Genomic DNA, 26,795 nt, shown 5'->3' with positions numbered 1-26,795 from the left:
CATGTGCTCTCAGTGACTCTTATTTATTGCATGATAGATGAAGCATGAAAGCATCTTTAATGCTTTTCCATCTACTGATCAGCTACCATACCTGCTCCCTTCTCTGTTTATCTAGCCATGTGCTTGCCTGGCAGTTGTCTGCCTGAATCTGTCTAGCAAGTAATTCAGCTTCTTGTCAGCACACTGAGGTGTGTGCTTGTGCCACAGCCTCTCGTCTATGATGTACCAGGAGATTGCTGTACTGCGTATGTGAGCATGTGTATGAGAGACACAGTCTATGGATAAAAACACTCCATTTTATTCTTTATTTCTTTATTTCTTTATTCAGCTACAATCATATTCCTGGATAAGCCTGCAGCACAAAGACATCTGTAAGCGGCTCTGACAATCTCAGAATTAACAGCTGGGAGGGACAGAGACATTTCATGCTGCACACAGGCTCCTCATCTCACATACAGCTTGTTTAATTTCTCCTAGTTCAAATGGGCTTTGTCCAGCCAGCTGCTGTACAATCCAGGGCTGGACATCCCAGAGCTGAAGGAGGAGCAGATCATGAGAGAAGTGGTTGCTGGCATGGAGAGGTGGCAGGGAAGGACAGGGCATCTCCTGGGACCCAGGAAGAGAAAGCCATTGAAATGCAGCCTGCTGCTTGCCTCGTGTCGATGGTGGCAGGGCCGTGCAATGGTCTTGTGCACTGCTTTTTCTTTGGAGCTTCAGGAGGACAAAAGACTTTGTTCTGAGAAAGAAAATACGTTGAAGGCAATTGTAACATCAGAAATGTCAAATGCCTCCCAGTTGCTGGGCCTGCTCTGTAGGGACTGTGGGGCATGAGTAGGGAGGTGAGGACAGGAACGGGGCAGTGTCAGTTATTCACTCTTCCTCACAATGCAGGAGATGAGCCAGCAGGGGCTGTCACATATGCGTGTGCCCCGGTGGCGCAGGTGATAGGAATGCTGCATTGCAACACCGGGGCCCGGGTGTTCGAATCCCCCTGTGGTGCAAGTGGTAGAAGTGCCACCCTGCAGCACAGAGGCTCGAATCCCGGGGGTTGGACTCGATGATCTCTAAGGTCCCTTCCAACCCACACGAGATTATTACTATTACTATTACTATATGAACATGGAAAAGGAAGGGCCTGCCTGTACAAAGGTGCAAGCAAGTTGTGGACCTCCACAATGCATCATATTGGCAAAGAGGGACTAAAGCTTGGACAGGTCTAAAACACCGATCTGAGATGATGATGTGTGCATAACCTCAGAGCACTCCACAATGGGGTGGCTGGGAATTGCAGCTGGGACTCGTCAGCTTCTTGTGCTCCCTGCAAGCATCCTCGCTGGCCACAGCCTGTTAGAGCAAAGCTTGGAGATTTTCACTTCCTTCCTCAATTCCTTACACATGATTTTCTGCTCCTCTCTTCTGCATAGAAACTGCTCTTTTCATAAGAGTTGTTCAGCAAATTACAGTGCCTGTGGTCTGTGGGGATGCTGGGCACTGGGTGTCTGCCCTGCAGGGATAGCTGTGCTGCCTGTGCGCCTTCCTCAGCTGCGGGGAACAGCCAGATGCACAAAGCCATGATTTATTCACATGGTTTATTATGTAAAGTGAGGTTCTGGCTCATTTCTGTGTTTATTCATATACCACAGGTCAAAGGAGATTAATCCTTCTTGTGTCACACTGCATGGCAGTGCCTGCTAGTGTGTGGCAGGGGCTGGCTGGAGGGCACATGGGGCAAGGCTGCCCCACCCCCACAGAGCACCATGGTGTGCACATCAGGAAATATTCCTGCAAAGGGCCAGATGCCCCGGTGTGAAAGACAAGAAATACCATGCTGGGCTGCACAGGCAATTCTCAGCAGCTGACCTGTAACAGGGTCTGTAATGGTAGGACAGAGCGTAACAGTTTTAAACTAAAACAGTACATTTTAGACTAAGCACGGTAGGGAAGGAGCACAGAAAGGACAACAGGTTCTGGCACAAGGAAGCAATGAGTGATGGCCAAGCTGGGCTGCAGTGGGTAGAGGCAGAGGCTGCCAGTGCGGGGGGAGCAGGGTGGGCCTGGGCTCCTCCAGCACTGAGCCCCAGCAGCAGCTGTGCAGGTGGGCACTGACGAGACACCCATCCTCGGGCTGAGCCACAGGAATGTGCTGCTGCATCTCTTACCAAGCCTTGCCATCCCCCCCCCCCTTTACTGTAGGATCTTGATGCTGCAACGTTTTCCATTCTCCCCTTCCTGATAACAGCAGCTTTTGGCAGAGCACATCATCCTGCTGCCAGGCAGCCATGGAAGCTGACAGATCCTTCATACCAAACTGTCTCAGCAAACTGACAGCCCCTTGGTAACTGTGAGGACCAACCACAGCTCTGGTACTGGGACAAGAAAATCCCCAAATGGGTGTTTGCAAGAAACCTTGTGGCACAGAACAGCACTGGAGATGGTGGGTGCGCTGTGTTGGCATTCCCCAGAGCCCAGGGTCAGTGGCCCCAGATTCTTCCTGGCCTCTCTGACCCCTTTGCCTCTGCTTTGTTCAGTCTTTAGTTAAGCACCAGCCAGGACTGTCCTAGGAAATCCTGCCCCAGAGGAACAAAGCCAGAGCGCAGTCCTGCACTGCCCATGTTTGCTCAGGGGAGTACATACAAATCAAGAGCTGGCCCTGGCTCTGATTGCTCCGTGCACCAGGAGCTGTGCTACCACCTTCCGTGTGGGAAACCAGACATCTTCAGATTTGTGGCTCCTCATGCCCGCACCAACACAGCAAAGCCTGACCTGTGGGCACCTCTCTCTCCTCCCCAAGGTGGTTGCTCTTCACCTTTTGGCAGCAAAAGCCCATCCTGGGCACACTTCTTTGCTCGGGCAGGAGCAGTGCCAATCCCCCAGCCCTGCATCTCTAGGGTGAGCTTCTCCCTCAAGGGCCCAAAACTACAGGAGACTCTGTGGTAACAGCAGGGGAGAGCACAGCTGCTGCTGCTCAGTGCCATTTGGGGCTTCTGGGGCTCTGGATGACATTACCCAGCTTCTGACAGCTGCCAACTGGGCCAGGCCTTCCTCCTGCCTCTGCAGTTATGTTTTCCAATGACCTCCCACAGCCAAGATGGGCACATTACGGTGTTCCAGGCTTGTTATTTACCTAGTATATCACTTTCATTAGTTCAGTTCATTAGACCTCACTCTTCACAGAACTTCTCCCAGGTCTGGTCGAAGTCTCTGCTGGTTTCCCTTAGGTCATGGTGTTCAACCTTTTGGCTTGCCTGTATGCACTGAATAAGTGTAATGGGATATTGGTGGGAAGGTTCAGCATCTACTGCCGTACCGCAAACATCCACCTCTGACGCTGTGGGCCAACACCATAAAACAGCCAAAAAGCAATGGCATGAATAAGGCTTGGCTGTGGAGTGACGGATATTTATCTCTACTAAGATAGGGCTTACAAAAGGGAGGGAGAGATGATCGAAGGTTTGAGTTGAATGCCTGATTGCAGCTCTGTACATTTCATTTGACAATTTGCAGGTCATGTCTTTATTTTGACTGAAAATCGAGTTGCAAATATACTGAAAAAAAATCATTTCTCCTCAGTCTTGAAGCCTCTTCTCACATTCCTCCATCACAATTGGAAGCAAGGTGCACACTTTTCCCATAATTTTCCCTTTCTTTTCCATAGGACTGCGTTCAGCCAGCGGATCAAAATGCAGAACATTATTTTCCATCACTTGAGCTGGTGCTGCTCCGTGCTGTCCCTGTGCTACACTGTCATCCCCAATGGCATAGGGTTGGTGCTGCGTGATGGGTGCCAGGCTGCTGCATGGTGTGCGCTGCCCCTCCGGAGCACTCCTCCTTTCCATCAGTGCTGAAGCAGCTTCTTCTCATCCCACCTGAGGCAACTCCATGCAGATGGAGGTCATCTGTTTCCCTTCACAGATGCTTCCCATTGGTCATTGCCTGTGGAGGTGAATGCTGCTCTGTGTAAACTCTGAGACAGCATGTCACACAATAATGGGATCACAGATCTGTTGGGATCAGAAGGGAGCTCCAACAATCTTTGTGCCCAACCCTGTAATGATCTTCTATTGGGTCAACAGTGCCAGCAGAATTCATGCTCCAGGAGCAAGCTTGGACAGTTTCTTTGGTGAGCAAATTCTAGTTGGATTGCAGTTAATTCTGTGTTTGTTTTTTTGTTTGTTTTTCTGGTGACTTTCTGAGCTTTCTGTGCCATATCTGAATTACTAAGAGATCTCCTCTCCTATCAGGGATCAGTTACCCTGCCCATACTGCCTCTTTAGATTTATAAGAGCCACAAACTCTTCTGTGCTCTGTGGATTTCTGCACCGCATTCAGAGTCATCTCTCAGCTGCTAAGGTTTTGTGCAGGGAGCATAACTCCTCAATTTTCTGTAATACCCTGTGATAGTTTGCTTCCTCTGCATGACTTAATTGAGAATATTAAAAACATTGTGTGCTTCGGAGCAGACTGTAAGAAATTGAGCTGCCTTTTGACAGTCTTCATTCTCCAGTTCAACCACAACTTGAAGAGAAACAAGAAAGCACCATTAGAATTATCCCTCCCATCTTTGCAAGATACCGTGTCTTGTGCCAGACTTTTAGTAGGTCTGTGCTTGCCCTGGGGGTGCTGAGCGCCTTGTTCTTGTGTGGATGGAATCTGCCTTTACATCCAGGGCTCGGAGACTCTAAGTTGCTATTGGTGTGGCTGAGGGAGATGTGTGATGTGTGATTGTCTTATTTCCTCACCTGGTGCCCCAATGGGATGAGCCAAGGACGGGGAGCTCCCAGGGTGTGCAAAGCCCACAGCAGTATGTGTGCTGTGAATAACTGGGGACTGGTGAAGAAGCACATAGAGCCCCCATCACTGGAACCATTACTGACTTACAGCTCAGCGCTGTGTGCAGCGAGCACAGCACATGGAGAGGGTTGACATCCACTGCAAACTACCATGGCTGAAGCTGAACCTGGAAAGCCTCCACCCTTGTTCTGCTCATGAAGGACCTCAGACCCTCTCATTTTGTAGCAAGAGGCATGTGCTGTCTTTTCCTTATGCTCCAGGACTCAGTAACCCTGTAGTCACTAGAAATGGTGACTTGTGATTGGTTGTGTCATGGTGTTACCACCAGCACAGGCTCCTCTCCTCTCCTCCTCATCCCCAAGAACGAAGCACAACGAGGAGCATACCTCTACTTCTTCCTGCTTTCTTTCTGAGGGAGGAAGGTGAGGTCCTGCCAGGGCACAGCACTCACCTCGTTCTGCCAGTAAAAATCAAGTCAGTTCAGTGACTAGCTGTTCTTAGCGCTGAAAACTGACATCCTGGAGCACTGCAGAAGAGCAAAACTTGCTGCACAGGGCACTGCGTGTGCACCTACACAAAGCACATAAAACACAGGGGAGAGATAACAAAGCAACCTGGAAGAGGTGCAAAGGTCCCAGGTAGCCGGAGGTTTTGGAGCTTTGTGGCTTTTCCCTACCTTGTTTGCTACAGAAGAGAATTGTGGTTCCCAGTTCTGTCAGCCCTGTTTTCAGGCTTCACTGGAGAGAGATGGATGCACCACAAGCAGAGGGGTGATTGTCATTGCATTGAGAGAGTAGAGAGGGGTGGTGGTTTCCAGAGGGGCAGGAGATCTAGGCCTGAATGGCCAGCAGAAAACACAAAACCTCACACCAGTCTCTCTCTTGATGTGTTTTAGTGTCACAAAGTCTGGAGATTAAAGCCAATCAAATGTTCACCTCTACTACATTCCTTTTTGCAAATGGCAGCAGATGAATATAAGGGACATTTGCAGTTGGGACTGGAAGGTAACTGAGCCAGGTGTACACCTGGGAGAAGAACTGTAGAACTCTTAGACTTGAAGAGACTTGTGAGAGCTATCTAGCCCAACTGCCACGCAATCAACAGGGACACAACAGCTCCATCAGGTTGCCCAGTGCCTGGTCCAGCCTGGCCTTGAAAGTCTCCTGGGATGGGGCATCCATATCTCTGTGCAACCTGTGACAGTGCCTCACCACCCTCACTGTAAAAGATTTTTTCCTTATATCTAACCTAAATTTCCCCTCCCTGAGCTTGAAGCCATTTCCCCTTGTTCTATCATCACACATCCTGCTGAAGAGTCTGTCCCTTTCCTTCCTGTCACTCCCCTTTAGATACTGCAAGGCTGCTTTTAATTCTCCCCACAGCCTTCTCTTCTCCATCTGCACAGCCCCAGCTCTCAGCCTGTCCTTATAGGAGAGCTGTTCCATCCCTGGGATCATTTCTGTGGCCTTCCTCTGGACATACTCCAACAGCTCCATGTCTCTCCTGTACTGAGGACTCCACATCTGGATGCAGTACTTCAGGCGGCATCTCACAGCACAGAGCAGAGGGGCAAATCCACTCCCTTGCCCTGTTGGCCACGCTCCTTTTGATGCAGCCCAGGATACAGTTGGCTTTCTGGATTGAGAGGGCACGCTGCTGGCTCACGTCCAGCTTCCCACCCACCACCACCCAGGTCATTTTCATCAGGGCTGCTTTCCATCCTTTGTATTGACAATGGGGGTTGCCTTGACCCAGGTGCAAGCTCTTGTACTTGGATTTGTTGAACTTCATGAGGTTCACCTGGGCCCACTGCTCAGTCTGTCTAGGTCTCTCAGAATGGCATCTCATCCTCCTGGTGTGTCAGCTGCACCCCACAGCTCGTAACCATCAGCAAACTTGCTGAGGGTGCATTCGACCATGTTGGTCTCTGAAAGAGATCTCTGGACATGACCAGAGGCGGCTCCCTTTCTGTCCTTTACATCTAAATTGGAGCCTTGAGGAGTTGAGAGGCCTTTAACCTCTGAAGGGGGTTGTCTTTTCTTTAAATAAATAAATAAATAAACAAAAAAACCCCAAGGAAGTGACTGTCCCGGTAGAACCCGTATCCAGTCTTGTTTGATTCTAACAGGCAATTTGCTTCTGCCTAGCAAGCAGCTTGGGAAATTAAAAAGGCAGTACCAGTCACAGACAAGAACTGATAGCAACAAGTAATCAGAAAGGCCGGGGAGACATAAAGCGGGCTGCAAGAAGCCAAGCACGTCCCTGGTGTAACATGGCTCTGGCAGGGACTGCATGTCTTGCAGCATTGTAAGTTGCAAACACAGCTTGTCCTTGGCAAGCAGCAGGCAGAAAATTAATCTGCTCATTTCTGCTAAGGCAACTTCTTGTTCCCTGATGAAAGGATGATGGGGCGACACTGCTCTCCATCCCCATCTTCCTCGGGGAGCAGAATGCTTTGGGTTGCACTTATTTTCTTCCATGCATATTGAGTTTTTATTCAGAATATTTTGTCTCAGCTACGGGATGATTCTGCTCTTGCCCTGTGCCTGTAGTTGTGGTGGCAAGAAAGCCCTGTGGTCACACTGCCAGGCTGTACCAGGGCCCTGCAGCAGTGACCTGATGGCTTGGGGGAGTGCTGCCCTATGCTGTGCTTGACTGATGCCCCTTAAGTCTCAGGCTGAGATCTCCAGCTAGAAAAGATCTTGGACCACCTGCTCTTTGTCCCAGCTTTCTTGACCTGGGAAAGACAGGCAAGCAATGACATATCCCAGCAGGGCTAGAGATAGTGCTGCAGGGCTGGAAGCTGCTGTCTACTGCAAGCAGGTAGAGAAACAAACATGGGCTGTGAGCATTAGTTGTGTTACACTGCAGGCCTGAAGGACCCAAGAGCCAGGAGCAGGTTTGTTGGGGTTAAAGAAGGGACAGGACCTTGATTCCTGAGCCACACTACACTTACAGGTGATCCTGGCCACCTTCCAATGGTTGTGCTCCTGCCTCTTCCCTTCCTCTTCCCTTCACCCATCAACTGTACCAGCACCTGCACCAGGACAGCAGAAAATAGGAGAACTGCCCGTGCAGAACTCCCAGCTTGTGCCTTCAAGTCCTGTCAGTGCAGACAGTGCTGCTGATAAAGGAATGAATCAGCACAGGGATGCATCCTGCTCCTGCCCTCACTACAGCACCAAAGGGAGATGGGAGGTGACTGGTGGACAAAGGATGCAGAGGAGTCGGGGTAGGGCACATTCTGCCCAATAGCCCAGGGGTTGCATGGCTGAGGCACATAGAGAAGGGCCCTGCACTGCATAGCAATGGTGGCATCAGGAGGCTGGAGCCAGCTGGCTCAGGGACTGTGCTGAATAATGGTACAGATTTCCTGAATGATTGCAGGACAGACTGGTACACCATGCAGAAACCAGCCAGATCTGATTTACAGATTGGGTTAGTGGAGGAGAGATAAGACAATCCACTTAGTGGTTTTGTTGAGCAGCGTTCAGCTAAACCAGATTAGGGGCAGATGCTCAGCTGGTGTAAAGTGGCACGGTGCTGTGGGAGCCCATCTTAAAACCCCAGTGTGCTTCCCTCCTGGTAATCTCTGGTCTCTAGGGGCAGTGCAACATGAGTACAAGAGCTGTAAACTGATATTGATACGGAGGGATGGATTTAATGGGAGATTTGGTGGCAGCATTATGCATGAATTTCTGCTTTGTCTCACTCTGGGCATCTCACACTCGACCTTCTGCGGAGGAAGGTAATGCACGAAATGCTGAAGCCCTTTTACAAATGCTGCCTCTGGCTTTGCTGAGGCCCTTTGCTTACAGTGTTTACTTGGGGCTATTCACACCCACAAAGACCACACTTTCTTCCAGTGCTGAAATGCTACGTCTGTCTCCCAGCTGGCTCTTCACCCACGTCTTCCGATCTCTCTCCTGAAACACTTTGCAACCTCATTTATTTATGTATTAACAATCTCATGTCTCCCAGAAGGAGAGCAGGACACATCTAGTACTGATTGGCTGAGTGTGCTGAGCACTGCCTTGGAAAAGCCCACCATTTGGCTCTCATACTGGTTCTTGGCTTATGAATATCTTACAGGCACCACACGTATCCCATTTTTCCAGCTGAATATACCAAGAGCATCCATTTTGATCCATCCAGCTTTTATTAGACTTTGCCTCTTATGGATGAAGAAAGTGAGGCTGAAGGCATAATTTATTGAGGATGTGACACAGTCAAGTAGAGCAGCGTAATAGAACAGCTGTGAGACTGTGAACCAAACACCTCTTTGCTGTGAGTGCATCCCTTCCCCACGTGTGTTCACCCTTGATCTACACAGCAGCAGATGGTGGCTGTGGGACCACAGCTCTGTGAGGAGCAAGCAGTTCTGCCTTTCTCTTTCCTTTGGCCCCTGGGACTGTGGAGGCTGACCCTTGTTTTGTGCTTTGTGCAGATGTTAACAGCCAAGATGGGGCTAAGTGGTGACAGCACCTTTCCAGACAAAGAGCTGCTTGTCCCCCAGTGGCAGGTGGGCACTATGGGAAACACATTGTACACCCCATGCTGACCATGTTTTCCCAAAGATCTCATCAGTTTTTCTCTGGTTACTGAGTCCATAGGATCACAGAATGGTTTGGGTTGGAAGAGGCCTTAAAGGTCATCTTGTTCCACAACCCTGCCATGGGCAGCTACATCTTCCTCTAGACCAGACCCCCTCCAACCTGCCATGGAATGCCTTCAGGGATGGAGCACCCATTGCTCCAGGCTGCAGTGCCAGGGCCACATGCCTCTGAGTAAAGAACTTCCTCCTCACATCTGACCTCATTCTCCCCTCTTTTGGTTTTAAACCATTTCTCCTTGTTAGTAAAGACTGTCTCCTTACCTTTCTCTTGGATTCCCCATAAGTACTGGAAGGCTGCACTGTGATCTTCCCAGAGTCCTCTCTTCTCCAGGCAGAGCACCCCCAGCTCCCTCAGCGTGTCTCCATAGCAGAGGTGCTCCAGCCCTCTGAGCATCTTCATGGCCTCCTCTGGACCTACTGCAGCAGCTCTGCATCTGTCTTGTGCCGGCAGCCCCAGGGCTGAGCACAGTGCTGCAGGTGGGGCCTTGCAGCGGCACATCAGTGTGGACAGCCCCCACCATAAACACTGACACGCTCCCAGGAGGATGTAGGACAGAATGGGAAGATCCTGTCTGTGCTCAGGTTCCAAACAGATACAGAGTAGAGCTGTCCTCAGCCACCTCTGGGCCCCACAGGTGACCCTGACAAAGGCATCCAGCCCTTTACCTCTCCATCTCATGATTGCCCCTGGGCTGGGCTGCCTCCTTTCCCCTTCCTTCAGACTAGCTCCAAACCAACAGTGCCAGCCCCCCATGGCCCAGCACTGCATCACGTCACGCTGCTGTGCACAGCCCGTGTCGGGGCCACCTGTTCCCAGTGAGTCAGCCAGCGTGACACAGAGCTGCCAGCACTGCCAGCCAGCGGGCACACAGCTCTCACTGGTCTGGGAGCAGCTCTGGGAGCAGCGCCCTGAGCACTGCCCTGCTCACCAGCACCCGACAGAGGCTGCTGCAGCCACGGCCGCCTGCTCTGAGCGGGATTTGCTTCAGTGAATGAACGAGGCAGCTGATGAATATTCAGAATTGGCAAAGCAGATCGCTTTCAGCTAAATTTGATCACAATACGGGATAAATTAAGCTACGGGATGAATGCATTAGAAATGAAGATTAAAAGAACGCACTGTACAAAGTCAGGAAAGTAGGTTTAGCCAAAACCTGACAATGTACACAAACAGATGAAAATAAAGTTCCTTTCACTGAGCAAATAATGAGGTCGGGATCAGCTTCTCACCAAGTTCCTATGGAAACGTCCTTTTTTTTTTTTTTTTGTAATCCTTTTTAATTTAAAAATAAAGGGGGAGAGGAGGGGAGAATACCTGGGAAACGAAGGTCCAAGAATAGAGGGAGGTGCCCAACATGGGTAATAACTACTGAGAAACAGCCTTATACCTGGGAACCGGAGGGGAGAGGGAAGGCTCAGTGGGGTGCTCAAGAAGAGCCCCACCACTGGCCCAGGGTCCTGGGGTTGCTGAGCACCAGCCCCCACTGCCCAGCCTGGCCCAGGGGATGCTGGTGCCCATCTCCAGCTCTTTGCAGGTCCTGGTCAGACCAGCCTCCTCCAGCAGCTTAGAGAAGGGTAAAGGAAGGGGAAACATTTGGGCTTGTTGCAGGGCAGTGGGCGGCACAGACTCCAAGTGGGACAAATGACAAATGGAGGTGCATGCCTCATGCTTGCCTTTCGGAAAGATCTGGGTTATTGAAGGCCCCTAAAGCAAAGCAAAGGACAGTATGATAACTGCCTTGGCTTGGGGATTTGTAGAACTGAATGCAGAGGGATACAGAGAGCTCTGCTTGCCAGCAAGCAGCATCCCCCAGGGGATGGCTTCAGCCCCCTGAAGGCCTAAGGACAGGAGGGGGAAAAGCCCTGCGGGCAGCAGCAGACAAAAGAGGCAAAGGTCCTCTGGAACTTCCCAGGCCTGAAATCAGCCCTTCCTGCCCCACTCTCCTGTGGTCCCATGGTCCCTACCTGGGCTGCTGCAGCCCTGCTGCCCACAGGGACCAGCACCATTTGGTGCTGCAGCAACCAAGTGCTCAGCTGGCCTGGGCCATCTCCAGCCTCACCCTGCTGCACACAGTTCTAGGGAGCAAAGACAGGAAAGGTTTAGGGGAACCATGAGCAACAGCTCCAGAGCACAGCTCTATCCATCTCAGAAGACCTTGTGCATGACAGACTGCAAGTGCAGCACCTACTGCTGAAGGTCAGCAACCCCTGGGATGGAATGGGCTCAGCAGCATGGGGCAGGGACCTGGGGCCACTTGCCCCAAACTATGGCTTGGTTTCCTCCGCTCAGGGCCCCATATGGTTTGGAAATCCACCAGACCACGAGACCCCCTCTGGCAGATGGCCTCCTTCTCCTGGACCACACAGTTTGCAGGAGGAGAAAATTAAAGGGCTGTCTATCAGGCTGACACGAAGAAGTCTATTAGCAGCCCCTGGCAGGTGAGAGGAAAGCATTAGCATATGGAAAACGGGGGAGGAAAGGCAGCATGTCTGGGACTGTTATGACTGAGCAAGTAGGTGAAATCAGGCAGGTTATTAATAAATCCCCTGCACACATCCCCAGCTGTACTTGTGTGATATCTCAGGGGACAGGGCTGATCTTGGGTGCCAGGAGAGGCCCCACGCTGTGCACCAGAGCTGGTCATAGAGTGGCAGAGCAGACATCCAGGCCGGAGGGTAGGGCTCAGTTTGGTTTGGGTTGGGTCAGGGGCAGCCATGGCAGAAAGGATGATGGAATGGCTGTGCTCAGCCATCTGTTCTGCCTGAGGAGCTTGTGGTAGGGACAACACAGTTCCATCTCTGTCCTCCCATGTGCACCCAAGAGGGTGTTTATTGCAACATCACTGCCATGTGTAAAAGTTCTCCATGTGTGTTATCAGAAAGCCAGCAGCACTGCATCAGGAGCTGCACCAGGTGGGATCCCATGCCAGCCCTGGCGGGGAGGGCATAGATAGGAGGAGGAGGCAGAAGCCCATACATTCAGGTGAGGGTTTTGAGAAAAAGACTTAAAAATGGACTTAGATGGACACTTGAATGCCAGTGAGAGTAAGGGCTCTGCAGCACAGCCCCTCAAGAATGGGCTGCTGGATGCCACAATAACCAAAGCAGAAGGAGCTGTGCAACCTTCCCTGTATATCTGAGCCCACAGCAAGGAGTGCTGCGGTGGAGTGGTGGGGGCACTCAACCATCTCACCCCTCCTTGCCTTTCTCAGAGCATCCTAAGGATGCATCTGAAGGGCCAGGGGGACAGTTGAGCTCCCAGTGCAATACAGGATGCCACCTCTCAGTGCCCTTGCTGCTCTTGGTGCCACTGTCCCAGGAGCCATGGGCACAGTAGCACTGTGCATGTGTGCCCAGCCAGTGGTGTGCTCAACAAGGCTTCATGTTAGCAGCTGCAAAGCCACCCAGCAAGATTTCCTTTTGAGTGTTGCCTACATTCAAGCACCAAGCAGGAGCTGTATGTCAGGCTGCCTTCCCTCTCACCCTGTGAACCAAAGCTTCAGCCAGCAGCTCAGCTCCTGTGACCAACACCAGATTATCCCAGAGGAACTCCACCAGCATCCCTGAGACCTCTCCAGAGGTCCCTTCCAACCCCTACAATTCTGTGATTCTGTGTAAGGCTATGGATAAAGGACCATAGGGTCCAAAGGTCAGGCATGCTGAAGAGATTGCCACCAGGCTGCCTTCCACTGCTGCAGAGCCCCTACAATGTAAGACTATTTATCTTCCCATGACATCTGATGAGTTGGACTGGAGAGAAGTTTGTTCATGCCAAGTGCTGCTCCTCCATTGCAGTGGAAGTGCCATCTGCAGGAGGGATTCTTCGTACAACCCAGCTCTCACAGAAGGGAGTGTGACCTGGTGCGTCATTGAGAGCAGGATGGAAGCCAGGTGTCCTGCTCTCTTTTGTCACATCTCAAAATGAGGAGCCACAGATCATCTGCAGTTGCAGTGTCATGCAGATGCTGCGTTGTCTGCTTTTGCAATTAGTGACAGACATTAAAACAAGAAGTACATTAATTACTGCTGGGTTGCAGCTCAGCTTCCATGTCTGTCACTTAGCAGAACTCAGACTTCATTGGTTGGACCTGATGATCTTTAAGGTCTTTTCCAACCTGAGCAGTTCTATGATTCTATGATTCAGTTGACTCCCACTGCTGGGAAATTCCCAAAGCCCCCACACTCAAATGGCAATGTGCTGGCAGTGTAGGCACTGACCTGGTTGTGCCAACTGCTCCATGCTAAGTACTGGCAGTGTGAGTACAAAGCAGGCTCCAGAAGATGACCAAAAGCAACGCCCTGGCCAGGGGTGATGCTGCTGTCTGCAGTACCTGTCTCTTGGGCCCTTTGCCACAGGCCACTGCACACCCAGAAGTCTTCTCTCCTTGTGCCTCTGTCCTGCTCCACTAGTGTGCCCCAGTGGCACAAGTGATAGGAATACCGCGTTGCAACACTGGAGACCCTGGGTTCGAATCCCCCCTGTGGTGCAAGTGGTAGAAGTGCCGCTCTGCTATGCAGGAGGCTCGAATCCCGGGGGTTGGACTCGATGATCTCTAAGGTCCCTTCCAACCCGCATGAGACTGTGATGATCTGTGCCCTGGGACACAGTCCAGCATGTCATGCTCTGTTAGGAAACACAGTGGTCCTGTTGCTGTACAGCAATGCATCATTCACTGTCAGCCAGGCTTTCTGTACTTAAACCCTCCTTTCCCAAGGAACGTCACTGTACCCAGGTATTTTGCCTGAGGCCAACGGTTTGGAGGAATAGCAGCTTTTGGTTCTTTCTCCCAAAAGAGTGTAAGGCTGGCAGCGCCTATGGGGCCTGTGAAGCCGAAAGTGGAGTTTGGACAAGTCATGCAGCCTTTCAGCTTTTGATCTCTCATAGAAGCAAGTTTACAGACCCTGGTGGGCCTGCACAATAAAACCTCTCTTTTGATCTTTTCAGTTTCACTGAATTGATGGTTATTGACAGACTGAGGCAGTTTCTTCGACATCGTCCTTAGTGCCTGAACAGCAGCAGGCAGCAGCCAGCGCCTACCACAGTCTTGTTCCTATTTTCATCTGCTGCAGTGGGACCAGAAATACAAGTCTCCTTTATATTCTTTTCCTCCAATCCCCACCTTCATTTGTAGAGGAATAAAAGGGTCATCTTGGGTCAGAGTTTCTACAATCTTCCGCAACAAGCAGCTACTTCCCAAATCCATGCCTCCCAAAACAAATAGATGCTTCAAACGTCAGTATTGTTTTGGCAGAGTAATTGGAGGTCCACCACAGGTCACCTCTCAGCCTGAAATCATTCTAGTCTGGTTTCACTGTAATTCTTCTTGACTGCCTGGCCTAGCTTAGATTTCTTCCTGCATCCTCTCAAGACCTCTCTAAGCACTCTGTCCAGCCTTACTGAAATGCAGTAGTACAATACAAAATGTTCATGATGCCAATCTTCGGGGAGAAGTCTAATGATATTTAATAATGACTGATGGTGCCTGAACTTCACAGCAGAGTTCTTTCTCAGAGTCCCTGTTGAAAGCAGTGTGGAAGAGCTTATCCCCACTGTGTCTAATTCCCTTGATTTGTCAGCACCAAGAGCAAACTATTGTGAACCATGTGGCATTTTGCTTATGAGAGAGAAAACATTGTTTAGTTGTGGATATTTTGTGTAAATGAGCGGTCAAAATATCCACTTTCTGTGTACTAAACCCCCAAACCATGTGGTTTTATTTGAATGAAGATCAGCAGGATTAGAGTTTTCAGACAGCAAACAGTATTACAAACACTCAGAGAAGACATCTGGAATCAGCAGGGCCAAACAGGCCAATAGAATTGAATGGGACATGGACTCAGTGAGCTTTGGCAACAGCCTCTGTGAGCATATGCATGAAAGAGCAAACAATTGCACTTCTATTATGGATTTATTAAGCACCCTTGGGATCTGCCTGAGTAGAGTTTCCATATTTGCCTATACTTTTTTGCTGTAGCCCATCCTGAAGCCAAAGGCATCAACAAGTTGCTTGAGTCTTTGAGAGGGGTTTAAGCCTTTAATTGAACCAGTTTACATCAACTCCATGTAAAGTACCAGAAGCTTCATTGGTAATGCTCCATAAAAACCTGAAAACTGTTCCTAAGATATTTATAATGCTTTTGGTGAATACCCCAACATACTAATCTGAAGGCTAGATTGCTCTGTTGATTAACACCTGTGGAAGGCTCACAGTTCGATGGGCTTTAAAGAGTCCGGTCTTTCTGGGCATCACCTGTTTGAGATATAGGAGGTATAGACCTGACACCTGAGAGCCAAATGGTGTCTCAGACCTTGCAAATTCAGGAGCTTGGAGGTACTTTTTCACTGAATTTGAAGATGTAAACACCCCATGCCAGCATTATATCAATTGGCTGGGAGACTGTCCAGTGAGCACAGCATGGATATGTTTGTGTACAGCTCTACCCCATACAAAAGATTAGAATGACCACCCTGCAAACACCATGTTTTCAAAGAGGTATCTGCCAAACCTCTTCTGTTCTTTGCAATTGACAAGACTACAAGGTGGCATAGATACACCCGACACAAGCAGGTTAAACAGGGCTCTCCACTGTGATAACAAATACTAACTACCCAGGGCTCTGGTGTGATACCATACTCATTATCAAAGAATCATGGAGTATTCCAGGTTGGAAGCTGATTGACCAAGAGATAACAAGAGAGTAAGGAAGGACCAAACCAATCATCTCCCTTCTACAGCTAAAATCACAGCCTAAGCTTTGGGACAAACTTGAAGACCACTGCGGGAGTAGTCAGTGCCTAATAATAGACAGCTTCATGCACTGACAAGGGGGGCTAATGAACTAACAGCTAATCATGGGCTTAACTCCTTACCAGAAAGACAGAAGGATGATTGTCATGTCCCAGTATAAATTCGGAAGTGAATAAACAAAATACCCTAATGAAGTTATAAATTCTGAACTCAGAGTTCTTGGCGTTGAAAGATATAAGTAATGAGCGTCTTTGGGCCAAAAGGCATTGCTGAGAAATGACAAAGAATCAGCGAGACACCCCTTTGTCAAGGACAGTCACCCTTAGGATTTTTTCATCATCTCCCAGACAGAATCTGCTCAATGAGTGCATCTTCCAGTCTCAGCCAGAGACAGATATAGGAGTTTCAAGTTGGAGAAAGATCAATCCTTTGGATGCTTCACCTGGTACCGCTCAGAGGGCCAGGTCCATGACTGGGACATCCGCACAGAGACAGTGTTTTTGTTACAGCGAGTCTGACTTGCATGTGCAGGAGGGAGTCTGCCATACAAAAGATGGATGGTTCCACCAGCAAGCACAGCCTCCAGTGTCAGAAAGGCAGAATCCTTCCCCCCCCCACTGCACTGGGAAGTACAGGCATGGTACCAGGGTCTGCTGCACGAGCAATTCTGTTTCTCAGGAATCAGGTCAGAAATAATTTCAACCCCTGACAGCAAAACCACAGTCTGTCCTGCTGCCGTTACAGTAATTGCTTCTTGACTCCAGGAAGCCAAGTTCACCCCCGTAGCAGCTCTGTCCTACCTCCAGTAATGCACCCCTGGGGATCCATCAGATTGACTGATCTGGCAGTCAACTTCTGGCAGCAAATGTCTGAACCTTGCACTGCTATTCAGAGAGGTGAACAGAGGCTTTCAGACACCACCCAGTTCAAGAACACTGAGAGCTGCAGGTCCACCCTGTTCTACATTGAGGCGCAACACCATCTGACTATTGTGGGTTGACAACCTGCTGCCTCTCTTCAGCAGTAGCACCTCTTTTCCAAGAGACTGCTGAGAAAGATCTGCAGGTAGAAGGCATTAAACAAAGAGCTCGGTGGAGTAGAGTGCTCAGCACTCAGACCAGTGCTGCCTTTGGCAAGCTGTTCCACCACCCCGGCTCACTTCCAGCTGGGCAGTGCAGGACCCTGGAGAACACAGCAGTCGCTGGGGATGGGGTGGCAGCTTGCCCTCTCCTGGGAACACCGGGCACTCCTGTCAGAGAGCTACATCCTGGCAGCACACAGCAGCACCAAGAAGCAGAACAGTTGTCAGCAGCTTGGACAGCCTTGAGCACTGCACACACACAGTGCTGGCCAGGGCATCAGGTTTCTCTTCCGCCATTAACTAAAAGCACTATAAGAGTCCTGGCATCCACGTGGAAAACACTCGGGGACAGCAATGAGAAAACTTCTCATCAAGGCGGGGCTCTGCTGCTCAGCATTTGCTTCTGGGAGGCTTTGCCTTCAACTTTTGTTTCCCCTTGAGATAGCAAGTCTGTTATTTTCAATCTCTTCATGCTTATGGGGGGAGCAGATGACTTTCAGGCTTGGACTGCTCCCAGGGAAGTTAATTTGCACGCTTTACCTTGGCTCAGGCGGGCTGAAGAGCTGACAGTTTGGACCACAGAGGACAACGTCCAGCAGCAACAATAAGAGCAGGAAGATGCAATAAGGAACACCCAGGACAGACTAATACTGGTGAGCCCTCCCAGACAGCGCCTTTATGTCCCATTCTGATGCTGTTCGTAAACACTCACAACATGCCCACCTAATTCTTGTCACATTTCTTAGCCTGCAAAGCATCAGCTCTGAAAACACCTACTGGACTGCTGGCATGCCAGTTCCTTTGCCAAGATGTGCCATGGACAAATAGAGCTGTAACTAGTACTGGCAGTGTCAGGAGGGGCAAGCAGGAATTGGAGGTGAGCAAAAGCAGTGTTTCCTGCTTGCAAGGAAAGCAACCCTCCTCCCATAGCAGAGGGCACTGCTGGGCCAGGAGCACCTACGAACACATCAGCCCAACTCCCTCTGCTCTGGAGACCCACAAACAGGACTGGGCATCTGTACTGCATGGCACAAAGCTGCCAATATATCTCATGGAAACAGTGTAGAGGAAATGTGGTGGAAAGAGTCCCACTTTGGAACAGCAGCAGCACAACTGAATGCCAGCCCCAGCCCCCCGGCCACCAGCCCAGTGCCACTCTGGATGCTATAGTAGTGCTGGAGGTGGGCACACCATCACCACCAACTTGCACCCTTGCTGCTGCCTGTGTGCCACTGCTGGCGTTGCATCCCCATGGGGCATTCAGCATCCTCAGACAATGCCTCCTCAAAGCTGCTGTTATAGAGCATCAGGGCACAGCCACATGGGGCTGTGACTGCAGGAAGACAAGCGTGACCTTGTCCTATATTTTAAAGGCCACTTTTCATCTACAGAATCAGCCAAATGAGGGCAGCAGCAGGGGGGAGGAGGGATGAGCAATGCAATGCAGCCTCTGGGCAGAAAGGCAATGCCTTCCAGCTCAGCAGTACCTTCCTCTCCTGGCTGGCCCCATCTCTGCTCTCCTCCTCGCTTCCTTGGGAAGAAGGCACTTCCCAAACCCCAGCCCCCAAACTAGAAGGCTTGCTCAGATTTATACAATTCAAGAGTTTATAGGGAAAAAAAGGCTGCCTGCTGAGATGAAAGAACATGGGAGGTCAGAACAGCAGTGCTGAGGGGCCACAGCTGCTTCACTTTTAATCCCAACAGAGGCAAAGCACTGCCATGAGCACAGGGACCGGCCAGCATCTGGCTTTGTGTACTGCAGACCTCTCTGTGAGCCCTTCCAGCAGTTTGTGTGCAGACACAAGAATATGCTGCAAGAGGTGTGTGGGCCTCTTCTCTGGGGTATGAAGGCAGGTGGAAAAGTGGATATTGCATTATCCTTTCCCCATTTTCTGTTTCCTTCCACACTGCCACCCTCACCTGAATTTTGATAGTGCCACAACTTGAGAAGCCTTTGTGCAGGTGCCCTTGTCACTGGGGATAGGGGAGTCAGAACTGGGTGATGGTGCTTGGCAGGGGGAGGATGAAACAATGAGGTGACACATGAGGCTGTGGCAGGTCTATGGACCGGACTCCAGAGATGCTCTCTGTGAGGCTTTTGCCTCTAGAAGCTGCCTGAATTAGAAGCAATTTCCAAAAGGATACTGTCCCCTCAGAGCCATCAGGGTCAGGCTTGGGCTCCACTTCCTTCAGGATGGATGTATGGCAGCAATTCATGAAGTAAGGGCTTGAACACAGCTGAATGTGGGAATGGAGGTTTGTTGCATAAGACATCAGCTCACTCCTAATGCCACTGACTGCACTGATTCGTACATGGTATCATACCAGCCAAATTCCATTTGAATGACAACTACAAAGCAGTAGACAGATGTCAAAAGGCAGCCAGGTGGGAGAGAGGCATGAGGATAAGTGAGGCCCAAGGTGGTAAAATTAAACAAAAAATAAAGAGAGAAAAAAGAAACTTTGCTACAAAGTGGATAGATGGATAGAAGATCCATCTTCTCCATGTTTGGAAGGAGAGGTAGGGCAAGGAGTCCTGAGGGTTGTACTGACCCTCAGAGATACAGGAGAAGCTCCTCAATGGCCCTGCAGAGCAGCCTGAAGCTTTATAAAGCTCTATTTCTTTCCTCATTTCTGCCCTTCGAGTAGCAGCTGAGAAAACCAGAGTGAGTGGCAAAATGGGGCAGAGGAAGAAAAGCTCTATTGCTGCCACTGGAAGAATGAGACATCTACATAACTGCAAAGGCAGTTTTGTTGCTAATTGTTTTTACAAGGGGTTAGGCTGGGTTGAACATTAATATTAAAGTCTCAGTAAATTATGCATATTATTCATTGGCATGAGGCATCCCCCAGTGATGCTTCGTGCAGCTCCCTGCATCATTAGCCAGCTTCCCCCTCAGCACACTGGTCCCCACAGCAGCTCACAGAACTTGTGGCTGCATGTCCAATTAAGAAAACAATATCCAGAGCAAAAATTAGAAAAGCCAGGGGAGTTGATGCCTTCCTGCCAACAGAGTGCAGATTCCAGATGAGGGGCAGACAAACATCATCACCTTCCAGCAACGGTGATGCTATAGCCCAAAGGCAGAATCCCTCTAACAGGTGGAGGGGAAAGGAAAAGGCCACTGCCCAGCCATATTCCTCCTCAGGACAGGCAGATCCTGAGCCCTAACCCAGATATATCTTTCCCATTGCAGGCTATATCTACTTTTCCCTACTTCCTTCCCACATCCCTCTCTCTCCCAGTCTTCTCTCACTGGATGCTTGATTCCTTGTATTCTGCTCCTGTCTCTTGTTACTGCTTGTATGAGCCAAAAATGTATCATCATATCATTATCAAGCTATGCACCTGATTTTCTGGTACACTGTGTCCTCACTGGGAGGCAGCTCCTTGCAGCTTAGTGCTGCATTCTGTACAAGCCAGGCAAATTGTGTTAGCAGCACTAACTCTTACCTGTCATCTGCTATGTGCTTTCATTTCCTGCCCAGCATCCCATGCATGACCCCCAAGCAGCTGCTTTGAGCCACAGCTCCCTGCCTGGGAGTTATTTCTGCCTGGTGCGATCTCCAGGCTCATGTGTCTGTGATAAGACACCACTGCAGATGCTGTGCCCAGTTTGCCATGGCTGTGTTGAGGAGCTTGCCAACTCCTCCTTCCTCTTCCAGTCATGGCTGTGGCAGGAGCTTGGCTTTGTGTGCCTTCACTGTGATAGAGAGGCCATTGGCTGCTGTCTGGAGCTCCCCCAGCAGTTGCACATTTCTATATGAGCAGAAGAAATGGCAGGTGCTTGTGTTGCAGGCTTCCATTTCACAGTTGCCTGCCTGGTTTGCTGCAAGGAGTGTGATTTCAAGACTCTGCTCAGCCAGCACCCTGAGCCCCCAGTAGCTCTTCTGCTAGTTTTCTTCCATTTCCAAACTCTGCATCCTCATTTGCTCCACTGGATGTATATTTTTTTCTCTTAGCCTGACAATTAAGTAATAACCAGGAGAAACCATAGTTATACTTCTTTGCTGTGCTTGCCAGACCTCCCACCCTTAACCCTGGCATTGGTGTCCATGTCACTTTACTGCAACATTCCTGATAGGCTCTTGCAAGGGACCAGAACCAAGACACTCCATGTGGACAGCAAAACACTGAAGGAGTGTGCCATAGTATTGCTGGCATCAGGAGGCCACATCAGGGCCCTGGAACTCCCTCTTTGATTGACCCACAATAAGGACAGGCAGGGGCAGGATGGGCTCTGTGTTCAGGAGGAGCAGCTTCTCTTGGGTCGTGCTTGGCAGCACATGAGGAGGGAGCACACTGAGAGCCACAGCTTCTCCTCCACTGCTCACCCCTAATACCCACAGGCAAGTCAGTGCTGAATGCTGCATTTTGAGCGCAGCCAAGAGTCGGTCCCTGACCTCAGGCTTCCAAATGCTTTATACAGAAGGAGATTCTGTGAAGGGTACCACAATGTGATTAAGTAGGAGAAAATGAAGGGAGTACAGAAATGTGTAGGAGTGAGACATCTAGAAGAACCTGTTTAGTTCAAGGCAAACAAATCAAGTTCAAGAAACAGCCCTCCTTTTCTGCCAGCTCCCATGAGCACAGCTACTAGTTTGGGACAACTGCACAACCCACCACCTCCACTCCTCCAGGGCCCTCTCACCTTTCCCTGGTCAACCAGATTTAAGCCATTTTCAGAGCCAAAGGTTGCAGATATATTACTATATTTACCTAATTATTTTTATCCAACTGTGTTTCAAATCTCTTTTCATATGTCTGATCTTTACAGCATCCTGCAACAAATCACTTCCCAGTTAAATCAGTTGTTGGGTGGAAGGATGCTTTCAAGGTCACCAAGCACTTCCAGCAGCTCTGTCTGCCCCAGATCCCATCTCTTCCCCTATGCCTTTCTGGTTTCCCAGACTTGGTGCTACCTGAGACTCAGACACACCTCAGCAACCACAAGCATCCCCCTGTCAGTGTCTTGCCACTGCAGAGAAGATGCATGGCCAGTAACACCCACTGGGGGCCCTGGGATCATGAGGAGGTTCTGTCTGAGTGAGAGACAGATGGACAGTTGCATAGAGGGTGAGCATTGGCAAGGCCATATGAGCTGCACCAGGCGATGTGTGGCCAGCTGAGGTCACAGGAGCTAGTGGAGGCAGCTGAGGGTTAGAGACACCCATAACTCCGAAGAGGATCCTCCTGAGAGTGTCTGTGCCAGTTGCCCAGCCTGGCACAGAGATAAGAGGGGCAGGAGAGCCTCGGTCCTGCCCCTTGGTGGAAGGGGATGTGAGTGTGCCCTAGCAGGAGGCTCCAATTGTCCTGACCATGGTCAGTGGAAAGGACCAGTCGATGCATGAAGGGCTACTGTGCATGGTGTGGGTGGAAAAGTGCAGCTCTTTCTTCCCGAGGAGACTATACTCTCTGCAAAAGCCCTTCTTACTTCTTTTTATAGAGCACAGCAATTAGGCACTCAACTCTTTTTTCCACATGTAGGAAGGGGACATTCATTGTTTCCCATTGTGCCAGCCAGGAGAGCCCGGCTGCTAAAAACACATGCAGCCATGGCTAAGAGCTTCTCCTGCACTGGGTGCCAGAGCCCCCACAGAGGTACTTAGGCACCATGGCTGAGGGGTGAGGCAGACATCAGGCCTTGAGCACCCAGCCTCAGCCCTCAGCCTGTGCCTACCTGCATGGCAGTGCCACTGCAGGGCTGAGTGTGTGTGGGTGCACTCACCACACTGTGCTGTGTTCCCTGGCACTACCAACCATCCAGAGGACAGACAGCTTTGCTGCACACACATGCTGCCTTGGCTGGGGCATGCAGCTGCAAAGAAGCAGGAGAAGCTGAGCACAGGAATGAAACGGGAAAGCAGCTACCAAGGTGGAGGGACACTTCCCACTAAATGCTAATCCCCTGCCCAGCCCCTGCACCATGCCAGGGTACTGACAGGAGAGCGCAGTCAGTGGGAGGTAACCTGCCCTGTGCTGCTGACATGATGCTCTCCCTCGGAGCAGTCCACAGCAGCTGGGGAAGGGCAGATGGGTGCTCTAAGGTCTCACATGTGAGCCAGGGTATGGGGTTATAGCACAGCAGTGTACAGAACATGATCTGATGTGGTCAACAGCATGAGGCTTACAGGACATTCTGTCAGCTCCATGCTCCTCTTTCATTAACACGCTTGTCAGGTGCTGTAGTGGCAGCACTTAGATGTGTAAGCATCCACCAGAGCAGAGCAGGGACAGTACATGCAGCTCAGCACCACCTCCTCCGCAGACCACATTGGCTACCACAGCCCCTTCTTCCAAGCATGTAACTCTCACTTTGAAGCTGTCAACCTCCATGATGCCATACAGTCTCTCAAGGCCCCTCTTACTGCCAGGCAAAGGCAGAAATTTTTCAAGGAAGCAATATATAAAACCCTAACATGGGCAGCCAAATGTTTTGATGGAATTGCTACTGAGGGCAAGAACATTCTTTGCATTCCCCTGAAAGTCACAGCTTTGGAGCCTGTCCCTGCAACTTGAATCTCTGCTCTCATCCAGGCTCAGGCTCAAGGTCTCCCTTTGGCCTAGGGATACAGGATATGCAAAGACTTTTCTAAGGTCAGAGCTGTTGCAGGCTCTGCCAGTGGGATGCACAAAGCCATGCACAAACCTGCCCTCATCAGCCTATGCCACATCAGTCAGAGGGATGCTGAGAACCTCGGGTCTTACCAAGGGGAGCTGCTGCATCAGATGCCAGCAAACGTGCCAGTATGAGGATGCTCAGCAACATTTTCTTCTCTGCCTGGCAACATCAATTTAGGCCTGTTCATCTGGTGCTAATGTTTAGAGATCCAGCAAAGCTGTTATCACAGCCTGATCTGCCATGCCTACAGTGCCAGAGCCCTCTCCTAAGCTGCAGCCTCCCAGCCCCAGGCTGGGTGGGGGTAACATCCTGCATACACACAGCACCTAGCACAGCAATGGCCTGGGGGTGGCACAGTCTGGAGACAATTATAACCTGAGGAAAAACACACAGCTTGGGGGAAAAAGCCATAAAACACACTCAGCTTTGTCTTCTCACTGAGCGAGACATTTGGTCCAAGCCAAGTGAAAGGAATTTACACTGAAACGGCCATGTCTTTCTGCAGCGAGGGTACAAGCATCCTGGAAGGGCTCCAAGGAGACAGAGATAACTGGTTGGAATCCATGCACAGTGCTCCTCCCACCCACTTCATCTGCAATGCCAGTCCTGTAGCTGCTGCACCTGCGGGTTGCTGGTCTCAAAACGTGGCACAGGCTAGAGAAGAAGTGAAGCCCCACAGAGACCATGCAAACTTAGCCAGCTGGGGTATGGCAATACGGGACCCCTGCACAGAGTGTTCGGGGAGCAGCTCTCTGGCAACAACCCTTGGGCAGTGTGCAGGGGACATGTGGTGCATGTACACAGAGCAGCTGGGCTCTGCTGTCAGTGCTAATGAGATATGTGCCCTCCCGAGCTTGACCTTTCTGTGAGCAGCTTGTCACTTGCCTGCGAGAAAATAAATGCCCAGAGAGAAAAATCTTTGGGAGAACATGCAGAGAGAAGAAACAAGCTGGGGGTCACTGGCTCCTGTCCATGGACAGAACAGATCCTCGCTCCAAGGTCAGAATGAAGTAGAGAAAGACAGGCCTGGCTCTCCTGCCTCTCACTGCAGTGAGCTGGTCTGATCTCCTTCAGGCTGCCCACTGCAGCCAAACACTGCATGCCACAAGATGCCAGCAGGCCACAGCACTGCTCCCCACACTGCCTGTGCAGGCACAGCCCCAGCAACACCCTGCCACGGGTAGGGATAGGGACCCTTCCCAGACTTTGCTGTGTGGAGGACAAGGCTGAGGGCAGCATCCAGCTCACTCAGTAGCCTCTGTCCCACTAAAATATGGCAGCTGCCCTCAATCAGCATTACGGCAGGGGAGCACAGCCAGCAGCATCTTCACCTGTCTCTGCTGCAAGAGCACAGAAAACGTGACAGATGTTTTCCAAGCAGGATCAGAAGGAAAACAGAACCCTTCCAGGAAAGGTCACCTCAGCAGCGAGCTCCTCCTCTGGTCCTTCACATTAGCTCCCCTCGCTTACAAGGACACGGGGTGAAAGATTATTTCCTGAAGCCTCCATTACCAATGTGGTAGCACACAGCAGCTGCATGGGGAACCGCTGTACAAGGAACAAGCCTGGGGCAGCACTACTGGCACTGAAGAGGTCTTTGCTACTGAGAAAAGGGGTGATTCAGCTGGCAGGACACAGGGAAGCGTTGTTTAGCACCAATGGGCAGCTCAGCTTTGCTGCATGACTCTCTCATTCCCCTTTTGCAAAGGATGAGGAGAAAAAAATGATGAAAAAGCTCACGGGTTAAGATAGGAACAGGGAGATCACTCAGCATTTACCATCAAAAGCAAAAAACCTCAACAATAAGGGAGAATGATATAATTTATTGCTTACTGATAATAAACTAAAGCAGTGAGAACTAAAAACAAAATAAAACCACCTTCCTCCCATCTACTCTCTTCTAACTCCTCCTGAAGGGAATGGAAGTTGCAGCCAGTCTAGAACGCTCCATCATCTATTGCTCTTTCATCCTCAGTGTCTTCCCCTACTCCAGGTGTGTGTCCCCCCATGGCTGCTTATCCTTCCTGGACCGATCCCACCTGGGCTTCCCACGTTCTGCAGCTCTCCAAGCATTGTTCCGCTGTGGCTCAGTCCCACGGGGCCCATCCTTCAGGCACTGCTCCAGCTCCCGCAGCCCCTCTGCTCCCTGCAGCTCTTCCCCAAGGGCTGCAGCTCCGGCCCAGGCCCCGCTCCTGCTCCGAGCCCACATCCACCATGGTTGCAAAGGGAGATCTGCTCCGTGTGGTGCCCGTGTGCTGCAGGGGGATGGCCTGCTCCACCACGGGCCTCTCTTGCGCCGCAGGGAGCTGCCGCTCTGTGCCCGGTGCACCTGACATCCTTCTGCACTGACCTTGGTGGCTGTAGGGCTGCTTGCCTTTCATCTCGCTCCTCTCTCCCAGCTGCTGTTGTGCAGCAGTTTTTGCCTTTCTTACACCTGCTCTCACTGAGGCACTCAGTACCACTCCTGGCTCAGGTCTGGCCAGCACCAGGTCCCTGTTGGAGCTGTCTGGAGCTGGTTCTGATCTGACATGAGGCAGCTGCTGGGCTTTCCTCACAGAGGCCACCCTGCAGCCCCCTGCTACCAAAACCTTGCCACAGAAACCCTGAGCAGCCTCCTGTATCGCTGCTACCAGAAGGTGCTCACTCTATGGAAGACTGCATACATCAGGGCAAACACAGGCTTCAGTCTGCAAGACAGATGGGGTTTTCTTGCTTTTGCATCCATCTCCTCTGCAGTAGTCAAGGAACGCTTCTGGAGTCAGAACACTTGACTTCAATCTGCTAGAAATACAGAGCTGCTTGGTGCTGCACCTCAGACAGGTTGCCCTCTAGGTACATATTACCATGCAATAGCTCATTTTAGTAGCTCATCAAGCTGCAGCGGCTGGTAGAGTGCCCAAGTCATTTTCTCACCAGTACATTTCCAATTGATATCA

The 26,795-nt window shown here is 50.7% G+C and overlaps 1 protein-coding gene across 2 annotated transcripts in view; it reads right to left on the bottom strand.

Annotated features, from left to right (window-relative positions):
- Positions 1 to 291: 291 nt before the first annotated feature.
- AAR2 (AAR2 splicing factor) overlaps positions 292 to 26,795 on the bottom strand; it is a 36,786-nt gene continuing 10,282 nt past the window's right edge. For both annotated transcript variants that reach the window (XM_015881273.3, XM_085519901.1), the window contains one exon: positions 292 to 736. In XM_015881273.3, the coding sequence (XP_015736759.2) occupies positions 551 to 736 (186 nt within the window). In that variant the 3' untranslated portion in view covers positions 292 to 550. The remainder of the gene's footprint in view (positions 737 to 26,795) is intronic.

This window comes from Coturnix japonica, chromosome 19, assembly GCF_054131305.1.
Source record: "Coturnix japonica strain WE chromosome 19, WE-NBRP24, whole genome shotgun sequence".
In the NCBI taxonomy this organism is placed as follows: Eukaryota; Metazoa; Chordata; class Aves; order Galliformes; family Phasianidae; genus Coturnix; species Coturnix japonica.
The sequence above is the reverse complement of the archived record's forward strand: the minus strand, read 5'-3'. Positions and strand labels throughout refer to the sequence as shown.